At 40.5% G+C, this 23,973-nt stretch overlaps 1 protein-coding gene across 1 annotated transcript; it reads left to right on the top strand.

Annotated features, from left to right (window-relative positions):
* Positions 1–219: 219 nt before the first annotated feature.
* On the top strand, positions 220–23,973 carry SLC38A4 (solute carrier family 38 member 4). Its single transcript, XM_030480232.1, has 16 exons — positions 220–324; positions 4,194–4,424; positions 5,313–5,403; positions 6,710–6,825; positions 9,909–9,982; positions 10,121–10,213; positions 12,508–12,589; positions 12,682–12,764; positions 12,861–12,919; positions 13,313–13,591; positions 13,710–13,789; positions 14,890–14,990; positions 15,983–16,107; positions 18,735–18,879; positions 19,573–19,670; positions 21,101–23,973. The coding sequence occupies exons 2-16, from the start codon at positions 4,306–4,308 to the stop codon at positions 21,200–21,202; spliced, it is 1,647 nt and encodes a 548-aa protein (XP_030336092.1). The 5' UTR covers positions 220–324; positions 4,194–4,305; the 3' UTR covers positions 21,203–23,973.

Raw genomic sequence — 23,973 nt, 5'->3', positions numbered from 1 at the left:
TTTGTAAAAGTGCTAAGCTCAGACAGCAAAGAGCTCTGGTAACTGAGATGTTTGCCCTCAGTGTGCTCCAATAAACTGATTTACCTTTCTTCCTTTTTTTTTTTTTCCCCCTTTTTTTTAAAAAAAGAGCTGACGCAGGTTTGTCAAAGGGAGTTGTTGGGGTGTAACAGCTGGTGATTGGTTCATCTCATACACTCCCATTTGTCTTTAAATCACTGTCCAACTGCTCTAGGTTGCACATGAGCAAATTTTTCATTACAGGTGCAATTCCTAAAAGATACAAACTGCTTAGCAAGCAAGCGGGAGAACCTGCCTGGCTCACAGGTAAACCTACAAATCTTTTCTTTACAATGTTTGATCTATTTATTTTAGAGACTGGCCACATCTTTAAAAATTGAGCATTAGAAATGTAATTAATCTTTAAATATCAGTGCAATGTGCAGGATGGGCTCCTTAAGATTTAGCGACATGGTAATTTATGTTGGTAGATATCTTTGACATCTCTTTAGGAAGGAAATTTAATCTTGTTTTGTTGTGGTTTGTATGGCAAATCAAACCTAAGCAACCAGAGAAGCTGCAAAAGGTGTTTAAAATTGACCAGGCAATTAAGGAATGAATGCTTGCTTCCCTTTGCAGCCCTTGGCTAACTTCTGAGATTTGTTTTCAAGGCTCTTTATTTCCTGGGTTAACATTTCTGCTAATTTCTGAGATTAGGCTTTGCATTTTAATTGTTTATTTCAAGTGACAATACTTATTTCATTTTGAAATAGCTGCATAGACAATAATATTATAAAGTCACTGCCATGAAGATGAAGTACCTGGCAAAATCTGCTAAACCAGATACCATGGCAGAGCTTACAAGTCTTGATACTGCAAAACCCACGAGAATGTTTGTCGTCTCTGTGACCTGGCATTATTTGCCCAATGGTTGACCATTCTCTTAATGCCCTAACTGCAGACTGGACAGAAATCAATAACTTTGTGAAATCAGATGCCAAAAAAATGTCATAATTTTCTGAATCATTGCTGAAAACTGTTACTTAGTAAATGTTGCGGAACAGTACCCTATACTTGAAGAGAAAAATAGTTTGATAGGGATAAATAACTTCCCTCTAATAATAGGTAAATCTCTTTTGTAACCACTGTTTCCATTTTAATGCCATACCTCATAAAAAATCTTTTCTGTTCAGCCAAATGCTACATGAGGGATCAAAACCATCACCGCACTGAAGCCAAGTTTAAGGAACACTGTGGAGCAAAGAGATTTTTCTTGTGTGTTTAGGCACCAAATTCAGAACTCTGGGGCAGAAAGCATTAAATCCCATGGAAGCTAAAGCAGGTAAACTTAGGAGTTTCTCCTCCGATATCATGTCCTAAGCTTCTGGCAGGGCCCAGATGTGCCTGACTTTGGTGGCCATGTCCGATCACACCATCATTGCCCTGGTGCTGGGCCATCACCCAGGAGCAGTGGTTCAGCCAACACAAACTCCTGTAGGGGTGCAACCAAGCACCCATCCACCAGCCCTGGCAGTGGGCTTGGGAATGGTACAGCGTGCAGCTGTAACCAGCATTTTATTTTAAGCAGAGCCAGCTAGTGCATCCCCCTTTTTCTAAATAGTATCTCCCAAATGGAGCAGCAAATCAAGAGGTGCAGAGCTATCCCATTTCCTCCTCAGGTGAAGGGATGGCATCTCTGCCTCTTCTACATTCCTTGTGGAGAGCACACGCTACCAGTAGTCAGCATCTCCCTAAACCCTTCAATACTTGCAGTGCTAGGAACCTGAAGATACGGATTTCCACCAACTAAGGACCAGCTCCATCAGTTGTAATTACAGTTATTATTGTTTGCAGGATTCAAATCTAATACCAAGTCCGTTTGATGGGTATCATCCTGCTCACATTCATGCTAATGGCTTTCAGCTCATGGTTTGCAGACCCCTTGAGATCTACCAACCACTCCTTTAAAAGTGACAACTGCAACAAACCAGGTTGTCAACAGATTTGACTTTGTCACCTTGGGCTTTGCACCTTCATCAGAAGACCTTCAGGAACTCATAGATTTAAAAAAAATAATAATTAAAAATTACTGCTTTATGCACTAATTCCAGTCCCTTGAGATGCTGCCCATAAATCAGATTGCTTATGTAAATGTTTGACAGGACAATGTCCAGATGATTCTTATGCTGTAACATGTGTTTCCAGTCAATTTTTGCTCCCCTTTCTAAACTGTGTTTGCTGTGCTGCACGCACTTTCCTCCTCGGCCTAATCTTTGTGTATCTTAATTCCTGGCAACTTTTTTGCTTACCTTTCCTCTCTTTCCCAACTCTTTGAAGATCTGTATTTTTTGGACTGCCACTTCTGGAAAAGGTGATTCTCCAACAAGCGTTAGGCAGTGCGCACAGCGGAGATTTTACCCTTTACCAGGGCAGGGCTAAGCACAGTCAGATTTGTCTGCCTGACTTTTATACCATAGATTAAAAATAAACATCAGGAATTGGAAGGACTTTGTTTCTCAGACGGGGCAGCGTCTGTGCTTGAAGACAGTTCTGTGAATGAAACCACAGTTGGGAGGGCTCTGTTAGGGTGTTTTTATTATTTTTTTGTGTCACGGAGTTATTCATATCCCAGGAGGGCAGAATCCACACACCTCCCCCCAGCCACTGGAATGTGAGTGCTGGCAGCTCTGCCCTGGTGCTGGAGTCACTCATCCCCACACACACACTCCCCGCATGGCAGCAGAAAGGAGTAAACACAGCCGCTCGCTCTGGTAGGAAATCTCCTAATTCACTGGGATGTTGCTTTTCCTTTTCAGTTGTCTGGTCTGGGTGAATGTTTTTAGCAAGAAGCAAGGAAGCTGCCATTGATTTCTGGCCCAGGGTCAGTTTTAGCCTCCAGGATTGGTATTTAAAGTTTGCATTTACATGTTAAGCGCATGCACTCTAACATTTTGCCACTACGTTCTTAAGAACAGCATGTGGTCTGTAGCAGAGGACAGAGAAGGTCTGGTCATCGAGCAAGGACCTATACATCCATAAATGCAAAACCAGAAAAGAGGCTATTGAATAATTACAAGTTTGGTATTACAAAGAGCCAGACAGAAATTACTCGTTGCGGTGTTTTCCGATACTGTTATTCAGCAGTGCTGGGCTGCATTTAGCATGTGATATTTACGAAAAACATAACAGATCCAGCCAGTGTGCCTGATTGCAAGGGAGCAGATAGTCTGCAGTTCTGGTCCCAGGTGTGCGAGCAATGTGCTATCCGGTCTGCACTCACTTCCTTCACCAGCATGCCCCTTTGTCTCCTCAGCTGTGACATGGAAATATAAAATGCGTTAAAGAATATCTTTGGGGAGGGAAAAGTGTTGTAAAACTGCAACATTTCTTGCTCAGTCTTTTCCTTGAGTCTGGGAATGAGCAAGTGAATGTAAATGTGTATTTGCAGATGAAAGTGTAACATAAAGCTGCTGAAATCCCAGGGGTGAAGTCCTCTTTGTAACTTTGGTTTGTACAGTTTCCTTTGGTCCATATAGAAATATAGAGTTAGTTGAGCATTTATTCATATGATTTGTAAGAGGCAGGAAATTTTTTAGCAAGGTTAGAGGTAGTCGGTCTTATATCCATATAGTAATCTTTAGCGAGACAGAGCTTCTAGTGGTGGGACAAGAGTTAGTTAAACAGATATACTGAAAACCAGAAACTGCTGTGCCAGAGTTGCACCTCCTAATTACAAAAGAAGTGATCATACAGAGATGCTCACCTCTGTCAGATCCCAGTGAAAGGGATCTTACAGCAAATGATTCAAAACACTGAGCATTTCCTTTAAGAGCACGTACGTTTTGAAGCAGTGGTAGGAAAACCCTGATAGACTCCCTTCATTCCTAACAGCAAGCACTTCTGCATCACCTTTCCTTAGAAATTCAATATATTATTTTCTGCTGGCTTTGTAATTTTGCCAGATGCCGGACATCCACTGTGCATCCCTTGGCCCCTGCACTCTTTACTATTTGCAGGGAGACAGAAGGTCCAAGCACTGGCATATAAAGGAACATTATGCTTGCCCAGAATTTTCCCAGTCTGCAACAGTTTCCTCTCTTAATGCTGTTACAAATATCAAACATAAACCAACTGATTCACACTGATTTATCTAATTTGAGGAAAACTCTAATGATTCTGTTGTGTTTTGTTTGCAGAACAGAGTGTTCTGGCAGTCCCCGCATGGTAGAGAGGGCCCACAAGCAGACAGCACGGTGCTGTTTACCCTGAAGAAGCAAGTGCGTGTGCTGGAAAGCGCTGACCACTCTAATGGATCGCATGGAGCTGCAGAAAGTCAACATCGAACTGGATGATCAGAGCAACAGTGGGGAAAGCCTTGAAGACAACTACACAGAGCTGGTGGATTCAGAAAAGGCTGCAATTAGGAGGTAAGCCTTTAAATGGGAAGGCTCTTCCGTTAAAGCTAAAAAGCAGTAATCAAAAAACAAGCTGCACTAATGGCATCTGGGACTCAAAACATTTCCTAGGTAATGCGTTGAAATTGGTGTGATTTTTTCGCTAGTATTTCCCCTCTAAGAACGGCTGTCCCTGCCCTGTGCCCTGGAGGATGGTGTGCCAGCACAGCAGAGTCACCCTGGGCACCCCCGCTTGCTGGCCACTGCCTGGAGTGACCTCTGCAGGCTCCCAGCTCCGAGAACCCGGTTGGCAATTTCCAACCACTCCAGATAGCACACGTGTAAATTAATACTCTCTCAGGGCAGTGCAACATGAGCACCCCGAGAGGGGGATTGCTTTCCAGAGCAAGGTATGGAGAGCAGCAGTCCAGTGCTCCCATGGGGACAGACCACACTCAGGCATCTCCAGCACAAGCCACCATAGCACCAGCACCTAGGTAGCCTGAAAAAGACATCTCAAAACCAGCCATCAGACTCCAGTTCTCAGCTTGCTGACCCCTGCCCCTTCAGCACTTATCTCCAACAGGGCAGTTGCAAGATGCTTTTTTCCTCAGATGTGAAGTACGTGCTCAGCTTTAGCACATTGCTGGCAATAAGGAACTGTTACATTCCAACATCTGCAATCATATATAATTTGAAGATTACTGGGTTTAAAAATAAATGCCAAGGCAATGCAAAGATCTTTTAAATGTGATTGGACATGAGAACCTTACAGGGGAAAAGAGGGGTTTTTTCTGAAGGATTTTTAAATATTCATTGCAATGGTCAAAAGGGAAGTTTCCACTAATGACAAAGGGCTCTACTTGACCATAATGAGTGTCATAGGCCTCATCTAATATTTTCTTTTTTCTTTGTGTTCAGTCCATTTGCTAGCGATGATGCAGAAAGTCAGAAGTTCCTTACAAATGGATATCTGGGTAAAAAGAAATTGGAAGAATATAATGAAGAATATGTAAGTTTTATTCATTTTTAAGGGTAATTACAAAGTAAATCTTATTGGCCTGAATCTTTTTCCAAATGTTTCAGTAAACAAAATTACTCTGGAGCTTGATCAGCATAATCTTGGTTTTGGAAGCGTAAACACATTTTCTAATAGTGCAGCAAACCCTTTCTATAGTCTTGGAAGTAAAACTGGATCTTTCCTTCACGAGTAATCAGAAAAACTCCTCAGATCATGCTTGGACTTCAGTAGCACACAAGTCCCTGTCATTTCACCCTAGATGTTCAGCCAGGCTGGGTCTGCACCCATTTTTCTGACAGAAGATTTGGCTCAGGGGAACTTTGTTGCTTGTATATCAATGTAGAGCTGGGACTTAGTGCGTGCGCACTTGTATTGTTTGTTTCCAGCATCCATGTAAATGAATCCACATCCAGCTGCACTGCTTTAAAGAAAGGGCATTCATGTTTGGCTTTACAATGATGAACATTACACTGTCAGCACACCTGCAACTCTTCAGATAACTCCATGTGCAATTGGAAGCACAACACTAGTTACTGGGGTGTGCATGTGGGTACCTCTCTGCTCAGGATTTAACTTTATTCAAAGTTTTCATAAACTTGCTGCAAAGAAAAACATAATTTTATTGGTCATGTGACAGGTTTCATTAGGATTGTTCAAATAAAACCAAATAATATTATTTGTGACTGCAAGCTAAATTTAAGAGCCATATTCCCCCCTTTTCTCTTCCACTTGGTGGCAGATGTGACTCCCTCACACACCGTCCACCTTCTCCTGGTTTTTTGTTCTCTTCCACTCTCCTGCCTCCAGCCTGAGCCATACAGTGCTTCTTTCCTTTCTTCCCCCAGACACATTTTTATTTCCCCAAAGAAAGAAGCACATCCTCATTGGAAAAAAATTCAATAATCTGTTTGAATAATTTTTAAAAGTCATCTGAATTTTTGAAACAATAAATATAATTAATAAATACAATTTTGTAATAATCAGGAAATCTGTTAGGTAGCAGTATGCATTACTGTAGAGGCTGGCCAGCACCGTCAGTTGTGGCTATGTCACCTCCTCCCCACTGAGACAAGGGGAGAGTGGGAAGAGGCAAACACCTACCAGCACAGCTGGCTTTGGGGGTAAAAGACACTCCTTTTGGTGTCAAGCACTTGTGGACTCAGGAACCTTGACAAAGCTCCACCTCTAAGGATCAAGGGAGCAATACAGGGAAAACTGGCAAAGAAAGAGGATAATTAGTCTGTTGTGCTCAGTAGAATGTAAATTAATTGCAATTTTCTGTTCTTGCTCCGAACAGCACCGGGGCAGAGCTTCTTTTGGAATGTCCTCGTTCAACCTCAGCAATGCCATTATGGGCAGCGGTATCTTAGGGCTCTCCTATGCCATGGCCAACACAGGAATTATCCTTTTCATGTAAGTACACAGAAAGAAAAGCAAAAAGAATAAAAGCAGTGAGCTGGAGCTAAAGTTTTTGTGGTTAGGGAGGTACGTTAAGCTTGTTTTGTTAGCTGAAAACTTTTGTGAGACCATCTGTAATGAAAACATTTTAGTTGCACACAAGAAACCGTCCACTGCTGACAGACTTTTTTTATTTTAGCCCTGTTTTATATCAGGAACACAACTCTGAATTGATAATGTGCAGACAAAAACCAGAGGGGAAGAACAGTATACTGGTCCTAAAATAACAACAGCAATCTTGCTGGTTCAGTATGGGAATTCAACAAGGGAAATAAATCACCCATAAAGCATATATTTACATCATCCCAACTATTTAATCACTATGTAGAAATGGAAGAAGAATATTTGCTGTGTCTGAAATAGCAGCATGCTTTGAATTCAAAGACATTCACAGATTTATTCAGATTTAATGCTGCTTCCTCAAGTCTATTTGTACTCAATGTGCACAGATGACAACAATGGTATGTGGCTAACATACAGTATTTATACAAAATGGGCTTTGATGGACAGTAACAGATAGCCATGTGAAGTTTTTTAATTTATGGCTAACCTTGTAAAATGAGAAAGACTGTAGACAAAAAAAAAAGAAAAAAAAGAAAAGATCAGTCTTTTCAGTAACTGGCTTTAATTTTAACTGAAGCCTTAATTTTAATCCCCAACAAGGCTGGAATAAAGTACGACAGTACTGTATGACAATAGGCCATTGTTTACATTACTGAAATCAAACAAGCCTTTAAAACAGGTTGCATGGCCACCTTTATATGGCTTCTTTCTTCTGGAAATTGTGTAACTACGACAGCAACAGCATTTGAAATGCTACATGTAGCTTCCAGTTGCTAAGAAACACCTCCTGTTTTGCCAGCAGAATTTTTAACTGAAAATTAATTGTAAATGCAAATGCTGTCCTGGCTAAGTACTTCCCAGCACCTGCACTCAAATGGTTTAGAAACAGTATTTGCAGATACAAAAATGGAAGCTGGTTCTAACATTGACTGCATTAGAGTTGAAAAAACGTAGGCTTTTTTTCTTCATCTTTCTTTGAGCACTTATACTAACAAGTATGGCCACCAATTATCACTGGAAAGAAAACTGTGATACATCAATCCTCACTAGGAAAAAAAAAAAAAAATAAAATTTACCTTTGTAATATCTTTATTTTTAATGCTCTGTTCACTCACACAGGTGGCTGAAAAAATCTGTATGAGCCTAATGACATTAGCTCTGCTGGCAGTGCTAAAGCAGGGAGTAATGCTAAAGGAAACCTATGGAGTATTAAACAGGAAAAACAAAGGACATTTCCACTCACAGCTCATTTTCTTTTCTGTCCTACTTCCATACTTTCTGCATGAGAACATTCTCCGTTCTGGTAGAGGAAGGAGTTTTATTTAAAAGTATAAAACTGAGTGGGGATATTGCTACCCCCACGGCATGCATCCACTCTTTGGAGGTTCCTCTGTTTTCACAGAGCATGATGTTAGTGTTAGCGGGACAGAAAAATCCTATCTACTAAATGGAAACTGCTGGACATTAATTCTAATTTAGATGATGCTGGCAGCATTGTCTAAATTTTTGTAATTTACTGTTCTCATGTCGCCCAAGTGTTCTTGTGCTGGAAGATGTTCTACAGGGCAAAGGCAAAAGGAGGGCTCCTAAAACTCAGAAGCTCTGCAGAAGTTCCCTTTACATCCTCCTCTACAGTGAAGGAGTTTTGCAATAGCATGGAGCACACATCAGAGTGCCTGGCATGATTTAGCAACCAGGATGGCTTTTGTTTACCATATCTCATGTGCCAGGATACAGAGTCTGTATCTATGTCTCTGAATAGTAGCTACGTGGATGCCCCTAATCAAAAAGGATACCATCTTGGCAGGATACACTGTGACCTCAGACATCATCTCCTCTTACTACATTGCATGAGCCCAAGGCATGAGAGATGATCCTGCTCACATGAAGTCTGTAGTGCTGTCTGTCTCTCCTGGAGAAAGAAACTTCAGAGAAAATGTGATGGTCTGGTGGCCACCACCTGGCCCAAGGGCCTATGCCTCTTCTTAGACTGAAACTTATTCACAATCTTGGCTGTCAGTGTCTTCCATATCTATACCAAACCATGCGTTCAGTGGAGAAGAAATTGTAGGCACAATCTCTTGTTCAGCCACACAGTAAGGCACATCCGTATTTCCTAGCTCTGTCATGTTATCATCACATCCTCTTCTGCACCAACACTTGTACAGGCTGATGTCAGGACTGTTATGCTAATATTATATGCTGCCCACAGTGGTGGGCAAATATCCTACGAAAGCCACATTTTTCACCAGAGGCACTAGAGACAGAGAGCTGAAATCACAGAGCATGCAAGTGGTGTGTGGAAGGAACATGGCAGTAATCAAATTTAACAAACTCAGGCACCAGTACCTTCAAGCAGAGTATTCTAGAAGAGTATGCTGCTCGTGCTCTAAGAGCAGGTTTCCCAGTGTCATGCCATGCTTTAGTATTATGCAAGATTTCTAACCTACTTTGCATAGCAGGCATCTCAAATTAAACTCCACGACTTCACAATGACACGGCAAAAGTCAAAAGTAGTGACTACCCAGGAGGTGGCAGTGAAGTTGTCACAGACCTAGTTTGGGTTGGGTTTTTTTGATAGCTCTGAGTAAGGATAGAGATTAAAATCAGTGAGCAGGTAAAGACCAAAGACCTGACTCTTGCATAGAAATCTGTTTACTTTAGTAGGGTCCTGCTAAGATATAAGATTCTGTTATTGTGGAATATCACAGAATTGGCACTTAACTGGAGTTAAAAACACTTTAACTGGAGTTAAAAAGCCTTGAAGGACTTTTGGAATGTATAAGGTACAACTGCACTCACAAGTAAGCTACAGTTGTCACTTCTCTCTGCATTTAGCACTGGCAGTCCAGAGCATAAACTTGCTGAAAACTATTTACGCATTGAACTTCATAAGAATGAGCAAGTATATGTGCAAATGAACTGAGTGTGTCTGATGTCCTGCTTGGGGTTCTGATTTCTGCTTTGTCTTGCAGAGTTTTGCTGCTCAGCGTAGCCATGCTGTCACTCTACTCAGTCCACCTCTTGCTGAAGATATCGAAAGAAGGAGGTATGAGGATCAGGCTGTGACTGACTAGGAGTTCCTGACGCATGCATGTATTTTAGCTTGGAATGCGATTTGTCAAGTGCATCCAATTCAGTGGCCCATGTTTCTTTTTTGTTTTGTTTTGGGTTGTTTTTTTTTCAGGATCACTAATATATGAAAAACTGGGAGAAAAGGCATTTGGCTGGCCTGGGAAGTGTGGTGTTTTCATTTCAGTTACAATGCAGAACATTGGAGGTAAGGGGCAAACGTTTTCTGACTTTCAATGCTTTCTTTCCTCTGTCTATCTAAATGGCATCAGAGATGAGCCAGGTACAGTATACACCATTTTGTAATAAGGAAGGACAAGGGGAATTCATCTTGCATTGTTTCAGCTAGTCAATGCTTCACTGTCTGGTGAAAGCTAGCTGTCTGTGATCTCTCCGTGACCAGTGAAGACTAAAATGGCTTGTCTGACTGTCCTCAAGGAGTTGGCCATTTCTCTTCATTGAGTACAGTTTGGACTAGGCATCATCCGCTTCAACTTAGAAAAGATTAAACCTAGCTACAAGGAACAGCACATGACTCTGTCTTCTCCATTCAAGGAAGCCTCTACAGTAGTTCATTTTCCAGCTAAATTCTCTCTCTGAAATGATAGTTGGGTTGTGATCTAAGATGTTGAGCATTTAAGAGTGATTGTTGAAAGTATTCATCCACAAAGAAAGATACTTCCTGTGAAATATCTACCAAGAAACCTCCACCCTCTCAAAACAGGAGGCTGTTCACTTACCAATATAAGCAGTAGGGGCAGGACTGTTCGTTCGTGCAACAATACCTACTTCCTTTTAATATTTCCTTTTCCTTTAAGAAGCCTTTTAGGAGACTGGGAAACACCATATCTGAAAGCTTAGGGGAGTTTGTAATTTTTTTTCTAGATTTCTTAAGAAGAAGTAGTTGAATATAAATTAAATGAATCTTTGGTCAATTAAATGTATGTAGAGTTTTCTATGATCTCTCTCTTGGAATGTGGTATGTTCCAATATCAATCACCAGAACATCATTGTTCTTTTAGAGTAACTTCGCTACCCAGACAGAAGTGGTTTACATGTCTGTACTGCAAGAGACTCTTTAATTTTGTTCATCCTATTACATGGTCTTTCTTTCCTTCCCCAAGCATGGATATCTAATGTGGTTGAATTCAGGAAGGAAGTATGCTTTCTTTTTAGAGAGGAATAGCTGTTCCTCTAGTTCTCTTGTCTAGACTAATTCATAGAGAGAATGTTCATCAAAGGCCTCTCTGTGGTGAACATAAAATAACTGAAGAAAGCATAACTTCTGGCAGAATATTTAAATGAGTTGTATAAAAGTCCACCCTTCCATCAGGAATCTTGACAACTAGCTGAGTTTTTTAATATATAGAGTATTGGAAGGGAGAAGCTGAAAATACAAGGGATAAAGAATAAGGTAGGTGAAGAAATTTAGAGACAGTAACAATTGAAGTTACTACAGAATGTGGATGAACAGTGTCCATTGGAAAAACATTTGCAACAGAAAAATGAAAGGAAAAGGTAAGAGTGTAAATTTAATCAGAACAGGGATTTAAGCATTTTGTTAATTCAGTGGTAACTGTATTATATTGTAATAATGAATGCTAGATGTCATTTAGGACATGCTCATAACTTTGTTGGAGGCTGACCTAATAGAGAGCAGTTCAGCTGAGAAGGACATGGGAGTATTGGTAGATGATAAGTTGACTATGAGCCGGCAATGTGCCTTTGCGGCCAGGAGGGCCAATAGTATCCTGCAGTGCATTAGGAGGAATGTGGCCAGCAGGTTGAGGGAGGTCATCCTCCCACTCTACTGGACCCTGGTGAGGCCACATCTGGAGTACTGTGTCCAGTTCTGGGCTCCTCAGTACAGGAAAGACGAGGAGCCACTGGACAGGGTCCAGCAGAGGGCCACAAGGGTCAGAGGGGTTTGGAGCATCTCTCTTATGAGGATATTGCAGGAGCTGGGCCCGTTTAATCTACAGAAGACTGAGAGGGGATCTCATTAAAACATAGAAATATTTCAAGGCAGGTGCCAGGAGGATGGTGCCAGACTCTTTTCAGTGATGCCCAGTGACAGGATGAGGAGCAGTGGCCATAAACTAAAACACCTCAACACGAAGAAGAACTTCTTTACACTGAGCGTGGCAGAGCACTGGAACAGGCTGCACAGGGAGGTTGTGAGTTCCCCTCTCTGGAGACATTCAAAACCTGCCTGGACACGTTCCTGTGTAACGTTCTGTAGGTGAACCTGCAGGTGGGTTGGAATAGATGATCTCCAGAGGTCCCTTCCAACCCTAATGATCGTGTGATAACAATACCAAGGGAACATACCATCTATTTAGTCACACTGTTATTTGAACAAAACTCATTTCTCTATTTTAGCAAACACTGATTTCCCAGAACAATATATTTTTTATGCAGCATTCATGTTTTCTTAAAACAAATTTTTTTTGTTGGAACTACACTGTTTTCTCTGAAGGTGTTTGTTTGGGTTTTTTTCAGCAATGTCAAGTTACCTCTTTATTATTAAATATGAACTTCCCGAAGTAATCAGAGCATTTCTGAAACTCGAAGAGAGTTCTGGGTAGGTACCTTTGCCCAACCTGAACCTCAGATGAAAATCTTTCACTTTGATGTCAGTGGGAATGATTTCTATTTTTTATTCCTACTCTTTAGAGAATGGTACCTAAATGGGAACTACCTCATCATACTAGTAACAGTTGCAGTTATTCTTCCTCTCTCCCTTCTAAAGAGTTTAGGTAAGCTTAATTCCCCACTTCACCTTATTTCTTATTTCTGTTAGGATTGTGAGTTTATATGTAGCTGAACTGGTTTTTGTTTTTCTTGCTGCACAGGTTATCTTGGTTATACGAGTGGTTTTTCGCTGACCTGTATGGTTTTCTTTGTCAGTGTGGTAGGTGGCTGTTTGGGTATTGTCTCTAAGCAAATACAGTGCCTGTAAACTGCAACACTGTTCTATTTCTTACCACGACAATTTAATGTGAATGTTAGAATAGCACCTGCAAGTGAATCAAATCAACCATCCTGTTGCCAAACCAAGCCAGAATAAAAAAGGTCAGGCTAAAAAACAACATTTGAAAATAAAAAATAAAGCAGGCCAACAGCAGGGACAGAGTAACAACAAGTACTTGCAGGCAAAGCAGAAGTAGTAGCACTTGGTTTCTTGCTCCCTCTCTTTCACCTCTCTCTTCTGTGTGCCTGTTTATATTTCTTTTGGCATACGCTGGATCTAAGTGTTATCTCTTACGGTGGCACTCTTCTAATGACATTGTCTACTCTTTTGTAGGTAATCTTCAAGAAATCCCAAATACCTTGTCCTCTCCCCATCATGGACCATGGGCTTGGAAACTGGACTGCCAACAACAACACAGTGCCAGCACACCTGATCATGTTACCAAATGAGTCTTTCAGTTCTGGTGTGAATTTCATGATGGACAACACAGCTGGGCACTTGCCAGGCCTTGAGGAGCCAAAAGATACCTCTCCCAGAAGTGGCGTGGAATATGAAGCACACAGTGACAGTAGTGATATGTGTCAGCCAAAATACTTTGTATTCAACTCACGGGTAAGGGAGATTCTGTAGAATTTTTCTCTAGCCATTTGTGCCACAGCTAAACTGCTGCCTGCCAAAAGTCAGAGGTACAGCAGTGACCATTCTTACTAATGGAAGCTTTATTTTACAGACTGCCTATGCAATACCCATCCTGGCATTTGCATTCGTATGCCACCCTGAGGTGCTACCAATATACAGTGAACTGAAAGAGTAAGGTTCTTAAATTTTGTCCCATTCTTCCAGTTAACCAGTTAACCAGTTAGCCAGAGATCACTATATGTTCTGCCTTGATTGCTGGTGTGTAGACACCCATCTGCTAATGATTTATTGCTTTTTATAGTAAGCAGATATTGGCGTTGCTTTGACTTAATATTGGTGACAAAGGACCACTGTTCAGACAGCCGCACTGATCAGTATTTACTTAGGAAAGGAGGAATCTGGACAGTTCTTCGAATGATGTGAAATGTACTGGGGAACTTGGTTGCACTGAAACAGATAATTCTGGTTAATAATATCTCAATAAATTCTGTGTCTGCGTCAGCTGCTGCTTACCCTTAAGGTTTCTTGGAATGCCAGTGTTTTGGGTGTCTTACATAGTCTCTTCATACCAGCCTATTTTCCTTATCAAATACACTTGCTTAAATCAGCACACAGTTGACAGTTGGGAGGGGCTAAGAAAATGCATCTGTTCAGCAGCAAAAATTACATTACAGGAGGTTGTGCTGCAAAACTCAAGGAGGCCAAGACCCATTACCTTCTATTTCAGCAGGTTTAACCTTAGAAGAAATAAAAATTCTCTGATTACTTGGGAACATGCTTCCAGGTCCTATAAGCTGAAGATTTTCTTACACCATATCTTTAACCAAAGGATTTCTAAAGAAAGGATTTGACCTGCAGGATATTCTTGAACCTGCAGGACAGCCCGATGTTGATATAAGGGTATTCTCATATAGAGATGACTGGAAACTCATCTATTTTTATTCCCAGCCCTGTAATTTTAGCCACTCTGTTTTTTATTTAAAATAAACCATTTCAGATTGATAGTATATAGATAATGATACACAAAATAACGTGGCATATTTATATGTTGTCACTAAGTAAGCAGTAGAAATGGAGTTTCAACACACTTTCATAAGTCTGTGCTGTTCTGCACAGAGCTGCGAAGCTTCAAGAGCTCTGTATAATCAATGTAGTTGCTATGAACTTACTGGCCAATGAGGGGATGTCGGTAGAGCTATGACTCTTCAGAGTACTTTTTGTACACGTAGAGGCTTTCTAAGCACTGTTACTCTCTTTCTCTCCTACTTCAGTCGCTCCCGAAGACGGATGCAGAATGTCTCAAATATCTCCATCACTGGCATGCTTATCATGTACCTTCTGGCTGCGCTCTTTGGATACCTTACCTTCTACGGTAGGTCAAAGCCCTGTTCTCTGCAGAATTTTCCTTCTCATTTTAAAGCAGACAAAATGGTTCTACCACACTGAGGCTCAAGTGTTCATGTATTACACCTAGGCCTGAATCCTAGTGTAAGCGTTATTCAAATATAATACACAGTGTATCCTATGATACATGAATATGTATCCTATGAATAAGCAGTGGGACTTATCCAGCTATCAGACCACAAGTTCCTCATCCATGAGAAACTCAGAGGCACTTACTAGGGGCACCAGTTTCATATCTCTTGGTTTTGTGAACTCAGACAACAAGCTGCTGTAGACTTGGCTTCTGGTAAAGGCCAAGAGTGACCATACTAAAAATACTCTATTGATCAACAGTTTTACATGACACTATTACGTGCTGCCCACCCTGGCTCTGACACCACTAATTCAGCTTCACCTATGCTGAAAAACAGGTGCAAATCATTCCAGTGTAAAAAAAATATGGATGAGCTAGACTAACCAGTAGGTAAACAGAGTGGGCTGTATTAGCCCACTGTTTTATGCAAATGCCATCTCTTTTTACCTCATTAGCTCCTCCGTTACAGCAGAGAAGCGAATGACACTGAACAATCTGCTCTCTATCACTGGGGCAAGAGGGCTCTGTCTGAGAGCTGGGGCTCGAAGGGAGGTCGAAGGGAGCTGTTCTCAGTTCACTGAGATGTTTCCTATTTCGTATCAGAGAAATTATTTTTACCTCCTGTTTCACACCCACTTTATGACTTTGAGAAAGTCATTTGAGATGCTAGAGTACAAAGCATCACCTCAGAGCTGTATTGCGCTCATTGTCTCTGAATGATGAGCTTGTATCTTGTGCTGGGAAAATCCCTCTTTCATGTCTAGCCCGTAACATGTATTATAGAGCAGCTTGGCCAAAGCTAACTTTATCTGGCTGCAGTATAAAGATCCCTTTGTATGTGCAATATTGCTTATGTGATATAACTCCTTTCTGTTTCCTTTTTGTAGGAGAAGTTGAAGATGAGCTACTTCATACATACACCAAAGTGTACACTTTTGATGCGCTTTTGCTGTCAGTTCGTTTGGCAGTGCTGGTGGCTGTAACCCTGACAGTGCCCCTTGTTCTTTTCCCTGTAAGTAACACAGCTGCTGAAGCTGAAATCAGGGTTAGTCCATATACACTGACTGTATGCACTCAGCATAGACTTTAACATTGAAGAAAACTATACCTGAGTTTTTATTTGGGAGGGTCTGTTTTCTCTTATGTAGTTTGACAAGAGCAAGGACCTTAGGTAGTTAGGGTTGCACACTTTGAAAGACTGAAATAAATCAGTCTTTCTAAATAAATCAGCAATAAATCAGGAACAACTGCCCTGGCTCTCTCTGGCTCTCTCTGTACTATATTTATTAAAGCAGCAGGGTAAGTACCAAAGACTTGGGGATACACTTACAAGATTTCCTAATACAGATGCAGGCAGCTACTATAGCATCCAAACTCAAGACAGAAAAACGCAGCTTAGGCCACGTGCTGTGCAGCACTGCCAGACCTAGCTGCCAAGGTAGAGCGGCAGAGGCCATGTGGACATCTTACATACTTGAGTCTATGGAGAGGGGAGGAAACTAAGTACTGGAAAACAGAGGCAGTAGAGACTCAGCCATGTAGCCAGGTGCCTGAGCAATGTTTGGACTTTCTAGGTGCTGTTCATAGAGAAAACCACAATATCAACAGTAGCAGGCAGAGAAAGACACAGCTAAACAAAGTGCTCTGCAGAGGGACTGACCCTGCTCAAGAATCAGTCCTCACCTGAAGAGCAGTCCCCCAGGCTCCTGAATGTACAGGACTGTCTCTTGTGCCTTCCCTGAGCTGCTATACAGCAAGGGAGAAAATAGTTGGTCCTAGTCATTAAGTTTTGGGAGGCTAGTGTGCCATTTGCATGGCACATACAAGCCCAGCATCATGCTGCCAGCGGGCTCCCAGCAATCTGCGTCATACTGTAGTGTTCCTATCTGATGAGAGCAGTAACCCTGGGTCCTGTTGCTCCGTTGTCCTGGACGCAAACATGAGCTCTGCGTAGGTACTCTTTCCAGGCTTGCTGACAAATACCTAAGAGCAGTGATCACCGTTCAAGGTTGTCTACAAAACAAAAGCCAGAAGTTCTGGTGTATAACACCCATTGTGGTCAGTCCATTTAGCTTCTGTGCCCTGGTGCTCTGCTTTAAATGTGTGTTTAAACCAGTGCCTACATGCTTAGTCTTAACTAACTGATCACTCTTCATGGGAAAACAATTCAAGGGCATTGCAAAAGCCACTGTCAGATGTAGCATTTTGCATTTTTAGCTTTCTGTATAATCATATTTATATCTGAATAGTGTGCAAAGGCTTAGCAGTTTCATACCACAACACTAATCACTCTGTTAAAAAAACTGCCAAGAAAATATCATTTACTTGTAAACCAGCTTACAATTTTATATGGCCTATTGGGACAGCCAGCTCAGCAGATCTAATTACTTCATTACTTCTAATAAGCAGTATAGTTGTATTGACTACTTTTTTTATGAACTACCACATTTGTATTTTCTTAAAGCAGTCACAGTTTATTATTAAAAAAAAAAAAAATCACTGCACTGCTAAAAAAAATAAAATTATTAAATATAGATCTATGTACCATTAGTCACAGTAAATTTCAGTTTGACAGCTTCATTTTAAGGACTATATCACAGCAGGAATAATGCACAAGATGCTGACAATAAGTGAACAGGAATGCAGGCAGCAGTTCTTTGGTGGAATAAAGCTGGTTTACACCAACCCATGGGCTGGACAAAATTTTTGCAGCCTGCCTCCCTCTTCCTAATATTGGCTCACATGAAGCTGAAAAAATATAAACTGCAAAATTCGTGCTGTGTTTTCAAATGATGGCTCCATCTGACAGAACCTCAACTGAATTACCAAACTCAGACAGAAAGAGCTGTCTGTTATTTTAAAACAACCAAACAGAAATGAGGTTTCAGCTTTTTCCAGTGTAAAATCATTTTTGTTTAACTTCTACATTTCAAATCTTTTAAGTTAATCATGGTACTTCACAGTAACACTATCTCCAGCCACCAAAGGGATTTGCTCATGACCTTTTTCCTACTTACCATCTTTGCTGATGAAAAAGCATAAAAAACTCTCCTTGTGAGAAAGTCAGAGGAGCAAAATGGATCTTCTGCAATAGCTTTTAGGGTTAGAATTTCCAAGCAGCATTGAAAAATATGTTTTTCTTTTGAGAGAAAATATATATTTGTATATATTTAATGAAAGTAAAACAGCAGCTTGCTCTTTCCTCACAAAAATAAATGACAGCACTCCTGTGGGATTTTCAGAGGGATCAGGTTTAAGAATACAGCAACTCATATTTCACCCATGCATTTTTTCCCTGCTGATTAGTATTCATAGTAGGGGTTTCTTTGGGGTTTTTTTTGCTGATATTAGCATCTTTCAGTTGAACAGATTTCATGTCCCTGATTTTACACCCTATTTACTTGACTTTCTTCTACACTGCAAATATTTGAGTTTCTGCATTAAACTGTGAACCCAGTTCTCAAAAACCTTCATCAGAGTGAGATTACATTAAGGGAATCGAAGACTGAAAATACATTTCTTCAGTCAGAATTTCTCACAGCAAAAGTAACTAGCATAGATAGATCACTAACTTAAACAAGTGAAAAACAGTGATAAAGTAATTGTTGTTTAACTTTCCCCAATGCTTTTCCTTTACAGATCCGTTCATCTGTCAGTGCACTGCTGTTTCCTAAAAGGCCGTTCAGCTGGATAAGACATTTCCTGATTGCAGCAGTAATTCTTGCTTTTAATAACCTGCTTGTAATTTTTGTCCCAACGATTAAAGACATCTTTGGATTTATTGGTAGGTTTCATAAACACTTTTTGTTCACTCTGTTAATCCTGTCCACAACATATTTACATTCATGGATTGAATGACACTCTCAGTTTGGGTCTTACAGTAGAATAATATAAAGACAGATTTAAAGGTTTAAAAAAAAAAAAAAACCCAAAATAAAAAATCCCAAACAACTGACAGACAAAGCTAAACCACTACCCAACATTGTTGCTACCTTGCATGAGGCAATAGGAATAAGGAATCCAATAATGCCGCTATAAAAACTGGAAAGGAGTTTTCATTTTGACAAAAAAAAGGCATTGGGGCATGTGGAAGAAAGGGAAATCAGCTTCGGTTTCAAGCATCTATAGCCTGGACAAAATGTATTGACTATGCTGTTAGAAAATTTCTTTTGACGTTTCTTTTGACGTTCACAGTTCTCTCCCTAACTCTTTCTTTTGGTCAGTTTTGGCCTCTGACCAAAAAGGCCCATGAAGAACCTTCACGCTCTGAGCTGCTGGAGGACTTGGGGATGCACATACCCTAGAGAAAGGCACCTCCATGGGGTTTCTGCCTTTTTCATATTTTATACTCCACTCAGGCAACCACTTTGCTCCTCCCTGATGTTTACACCAGAGCCACGGTGCTGGGCTCTGCTGGGAGGAGAGTAGCAGCCACTTACAGGGCACAGGTCATCCTCAGCTCTGCTTTCTCTTCCAGGTGCGTCTTCTGCTACACTGCTGATTTTCATCCTCCCTGCTGCCTTCTACTTGAGGCTTGTTGAAAAGGAGCCCCTGAGGTCTCCCCAGAAAATCGGGGTAAGGGAGCTGGCAGCAACTGCAAAAGGAAGGATGGGAGGGTGTGTGATTTCCACTGGTCACAAATACTCAGACATTTGACTTGCAATATCTGGCAATTGCTCATAAATAGTAGTATCTTGCTCAAAATATAGGTCGGGCAGTGTGATCCACCTTGGCTTGGAGAGCCAGGCTTTACAAGCCAAAGCCTCTGGCGCCCTACTGCTACTGACACACAACAGTAAGTGTCTACATGAAAGTGTTCCTTAAATCACTAGTAAAAGGCATTTATTTAATCCAGTCTAAGCTCTAAACAACACCTCTCTTGCTTAAATAACATCAAGACAGTGTATAAGGAGCTGCTGGTTCACACTGTAAGGCCAGTTGTGGATTAACAGGAAGATTTGAGGTCAAGGTTAAGAAGAAAGTTTTTCTGCAGAGATAATTAAGTGATACTGAGTCCTCCACTGAGACAGATCCATATACCTACAGGAGACATACATGAAGGTCTATCATTTATAAGCAGCATGTGTTTATATGTCATGCTGGATTGCTGCAACAGTACCTTTCATCCTGAACATCAGTAAATATCTGCACATTTAACAATATCACCAAGGAGATGTCCTTTGAAAATTTAATCTGAAAGTTATTGATGAAATATATGTGTAGGTACATAATGTAAACAAATTTACATATATACATCTATCTACATGCTCACAAAAACATGGAAGTTCAACTGATATGTACTGCAAGTATAAAAAAAAACCAGTTGTTATCATAAAATTATTTCTGATGATAACTTTTGGAGCTGTTATTGTAGAGAGACTGAATATTTTTTCATGTCTCTGTTCATTTTTCATGTTGCTCTGTGTTAGGCACATCTAGAATTTCAGACCATGTGCTGAGATCCCATACAATATTCATCTTTGTGTTGCGAGGCAGAATATTCTTGAGTGTGGACAGATTACAGTAAACTAAAGCCCTGCTAAAGCAAAGGGTGACTATAAGCATCTGAATCACTTGCACATATACAGAAATGCCTCCAGAGAAGAGAGACAGGCTTACCTGTTGTCTTATGAGGAAAAAAAGGATTAACTCTGAAGCTGTTCTTGATAGCAGAGACAATGAATGCTCATTGGTAACTGTTCAGTTTTTAAAGAAAAAAAACCCCAACCTGTTCTGTGTTATGTTTTGTATTGTTGTTTGTAGTAACAAAGTGGGGTTTTTTTTCAGATCTAGTCTTGTAAAGCCTGTCTCTCTTGGACTGAAATTCACACAAGAGTAACTTTGGTTCACATAGCCCTGTATGACACTACTTGGGCTTCAGTCACAAAGAATGACCCAAACTAAGGCCCTGGGTGTTACCAAATGCCGTTCCAGTGGGACAGTCTGTGAACTACAGTCTGATTAGTCACCTGCTTTATTAATAAAATTTTATTTTCTAATTGCAGGCTCTAATTTTTCTCATAGTTGGCATAATCTTCATGATTGTGAGTATGACTCTTATTGTAATGGACTGGATTTACAATCCCCCAAGTTCCAGACATCACTAACCTGTGGAGACAACTGAGTGCTTTTTATACAATAAATATTTGTATTGTGTGCTCCAAAGGACACCTAAATGGGACTGTTATTCCTAGCTAGTAACTGCAGTATTTTGAAGACAGTTTCTGGTAAGGTCACTAGAACCCAATGGAGTCTGTGTCATCATTTCCACTAAGGATCGTTCTTTATGCATTAGGAACCTGAACTTAGCATTTCTGGCCAGGTGAAATGAAACGTGTGGTGTGGATGCTTTCTGTTTTCAAAACCAAAATAACTGTGTACATAGTCCTCACAAATAGATTGGTGTTACCCTTTTCAAACTTCTCCATCATGCTAACATCTGCAGTTCCTATAGCCCTGGAAAGGCAATGACCAGAAAACCAGCTAGGGCCTTGTTTTCTTTCTGAAGCTCGGGAGTGGCTGCCCAGGTCCAAGAGAAAGGGTACAGTTTCTGTAGGGAATCTGAAAGGTGACTGCTCCCTACCAACCTATCAGAAAGATGATGGCTTTGACAAGCCAGTGGACAAAGCCAAGCATCAGATTTGTTGCCCAAATTCATCACCCTTTGCAGGTGACGGCTGTCGTCAGAATAAAGCTCTCTGGCACAGACTCTGTGCTGGGATGTGTGCTTGAAGAACAGTTGAGCATTCATGTTTTGTTGTTAAAGATGCCTGTGCTGGAAACGTCAGGCATTTCTGCTGTGGGGTTTTTGGTTTCCTTTACTTTTTTAATTCTTGTGTGAGCTTGTATAACTGAACAAGTTCCATCCTCCATAGAAACTTGTCTTCCATTCTCATGGGAATTTAACGAGACCACAAGGTGTGGCAAAGCACCCTGTCCAGTATTGTTCAGTACTTGTGTATCTGATAAATGTTCAGTGCAGGAAACTGTAATTTGCTATATATAAAAATATATGTATTTATGTACCTTTTTTTTTGTTTTGTTTTCCTCTAGTTATAAAAACATTACCCTGTGGTAAATGATTTTTGAAAATTTTTGTGTGTCACTGTTTTCATAGCCACACAATATTGTTTTGAAGAAAACATATTGGATTAGTGGGTTTGTAGAAGGTTTATTTTTATTCAGCAGTTTTTGAAATATACCTGTAGCAAGCTCTGTTACCGGCGTAAAACAGATGCAGATGTTTACTACTTATGTTACAACAATTTGTGAGATGTTTTCCTCTTGAGAAGTTTTAATACTTGCCCTCAAAGTTCTGTATTGCCATTGTACACCATAAATTTGGGTAACTTGCTCGGTTGCTGTACCTTAGCTTGTCTATGCATATGCTTGCATTCAACAACATACATAAAGCTAAGGTATGCAAAGGAAAAGACATTACTGACAATCTCAAGTGTATCATGCTATGCAGCTGTGCAAGAAAGAAAGAAAAGGTGAAGTTCTGTGTTATATGGATGCTTAATTAACACTCAGTGCCCTCCAGACTGTGATTCTGGCTCTGCTGTGGAGTACCCACTACATATGCTCTCTGTACACACCAGGGAAAAATAGTCAGAGAAGTCACGGTAGCTCCATTGCAGAGGGAATGCGTGGGAAGGTGCGACTATTGGTTTTAACACGCTTACACAAATCCAGCCTGGTGTAACTGGAGTTTGCATTTTCCAACCTAGAAATCTGTGGAGTACACACCTGCGAACTTGGAAAACCATAAAGCACACAAAAGTTGTCTCTGCTCACTCCTGTGTGCATGTGCGTGTGTATAAATGTGTGTGTGTTTAACTGTGTGCATACTTAGAGGTGAGTTGGAAAAGCATATCAAACATATATTCCATGCCAACTAATATCTTTCTGAGCAGTATTTTATGCTCATCTGAGTACTGTATCCTTAATATACTGGGGCACACTTCCTCATAAATATTTTGCATTTATAAAAGGAAAAGGTGCTAATAATCTTTTGCTCTGTTCTAAGCAGACTAATACAAAATATGCTGCATTATTACTGAAGAGACCTTTAACACGGACTAGAGTTAATAGTAACACACCCACACCTCTCTCTTCCTGTTACCATTACTGAGTTACATGTGGAGAAGAACTGAGTGGTAACTGCATCTTTGGTTCAGATCAAAAGCGCATACAGTGACTGCAGCTGCGTGTAGAGACTTAGGAATTCACATAGCCCACCTAAAACATAGGTGACCTCAAGAAAAGTAACAGAAAAACTATGGAACAATGGCATAACTTGCTGCCTTTTTATGGCACAAAACTGTTGGTGTCCAAAGTAGATGTCCAGAGTCTGTAAAATGTCATTTTTTCAAGTCAAAATATGTTGGTCACAGCAATATGCAGCTGTTGTGCACACTGAGAGTAAGAGTAGTATTGCACACTAACTTATTAGCACTGCTGGGAATAGTGGATGTTGGAGTTTCTTGTTTGTTTTGTAATGTTAACAATAGGCCTTGTGAGGATTTTTATTACAAAATCATCCATGGATGTATAATAAATGAACTTTTCAAAGAGTGTAGATCTTTTTTTTTTTCTTCTGTTTTAGTGTAGCAGGAGAATGATTTATTTTTTTTTTTTTTTTAATCAAGCAGAGTGGAACAGCTGAAGAGTCAAAAAGGTAGCCTTAACATGAGCATCACTGAAACTGCATTCCCTTTTAAAAGAGAAATTTGTGTATATATATATCTGCAGAGGAGCAAGATGGCAGCCCCTTCATATAATAACCCTTTTGCATACCCTATTTTGTATCTATTCCTGGAGCAGCATAGACATCACCATGTAGAGAATGGTTGGCATTAAAAGTGGGGTTATCTGC

This window comes from Strigops habroptila, chromosome 3, assembly GCF_004027225.2.
Source record: "Strigops habroptila isolate Jane chromosome 3, bStrHab1.2.pri, whole genome shotgun sequence".
Lineage (NCBI taxonomy): Eukaryota > Metazoa > Chordata > Aves > Psittaciformes > Psittacidae > Strigops > Strigops habroptila.
The sequence above is the reverse complement of the archived record's forward strand: the minus strand, read 5'-3'. Positions and strand labels throughout refer to the sequence as shown.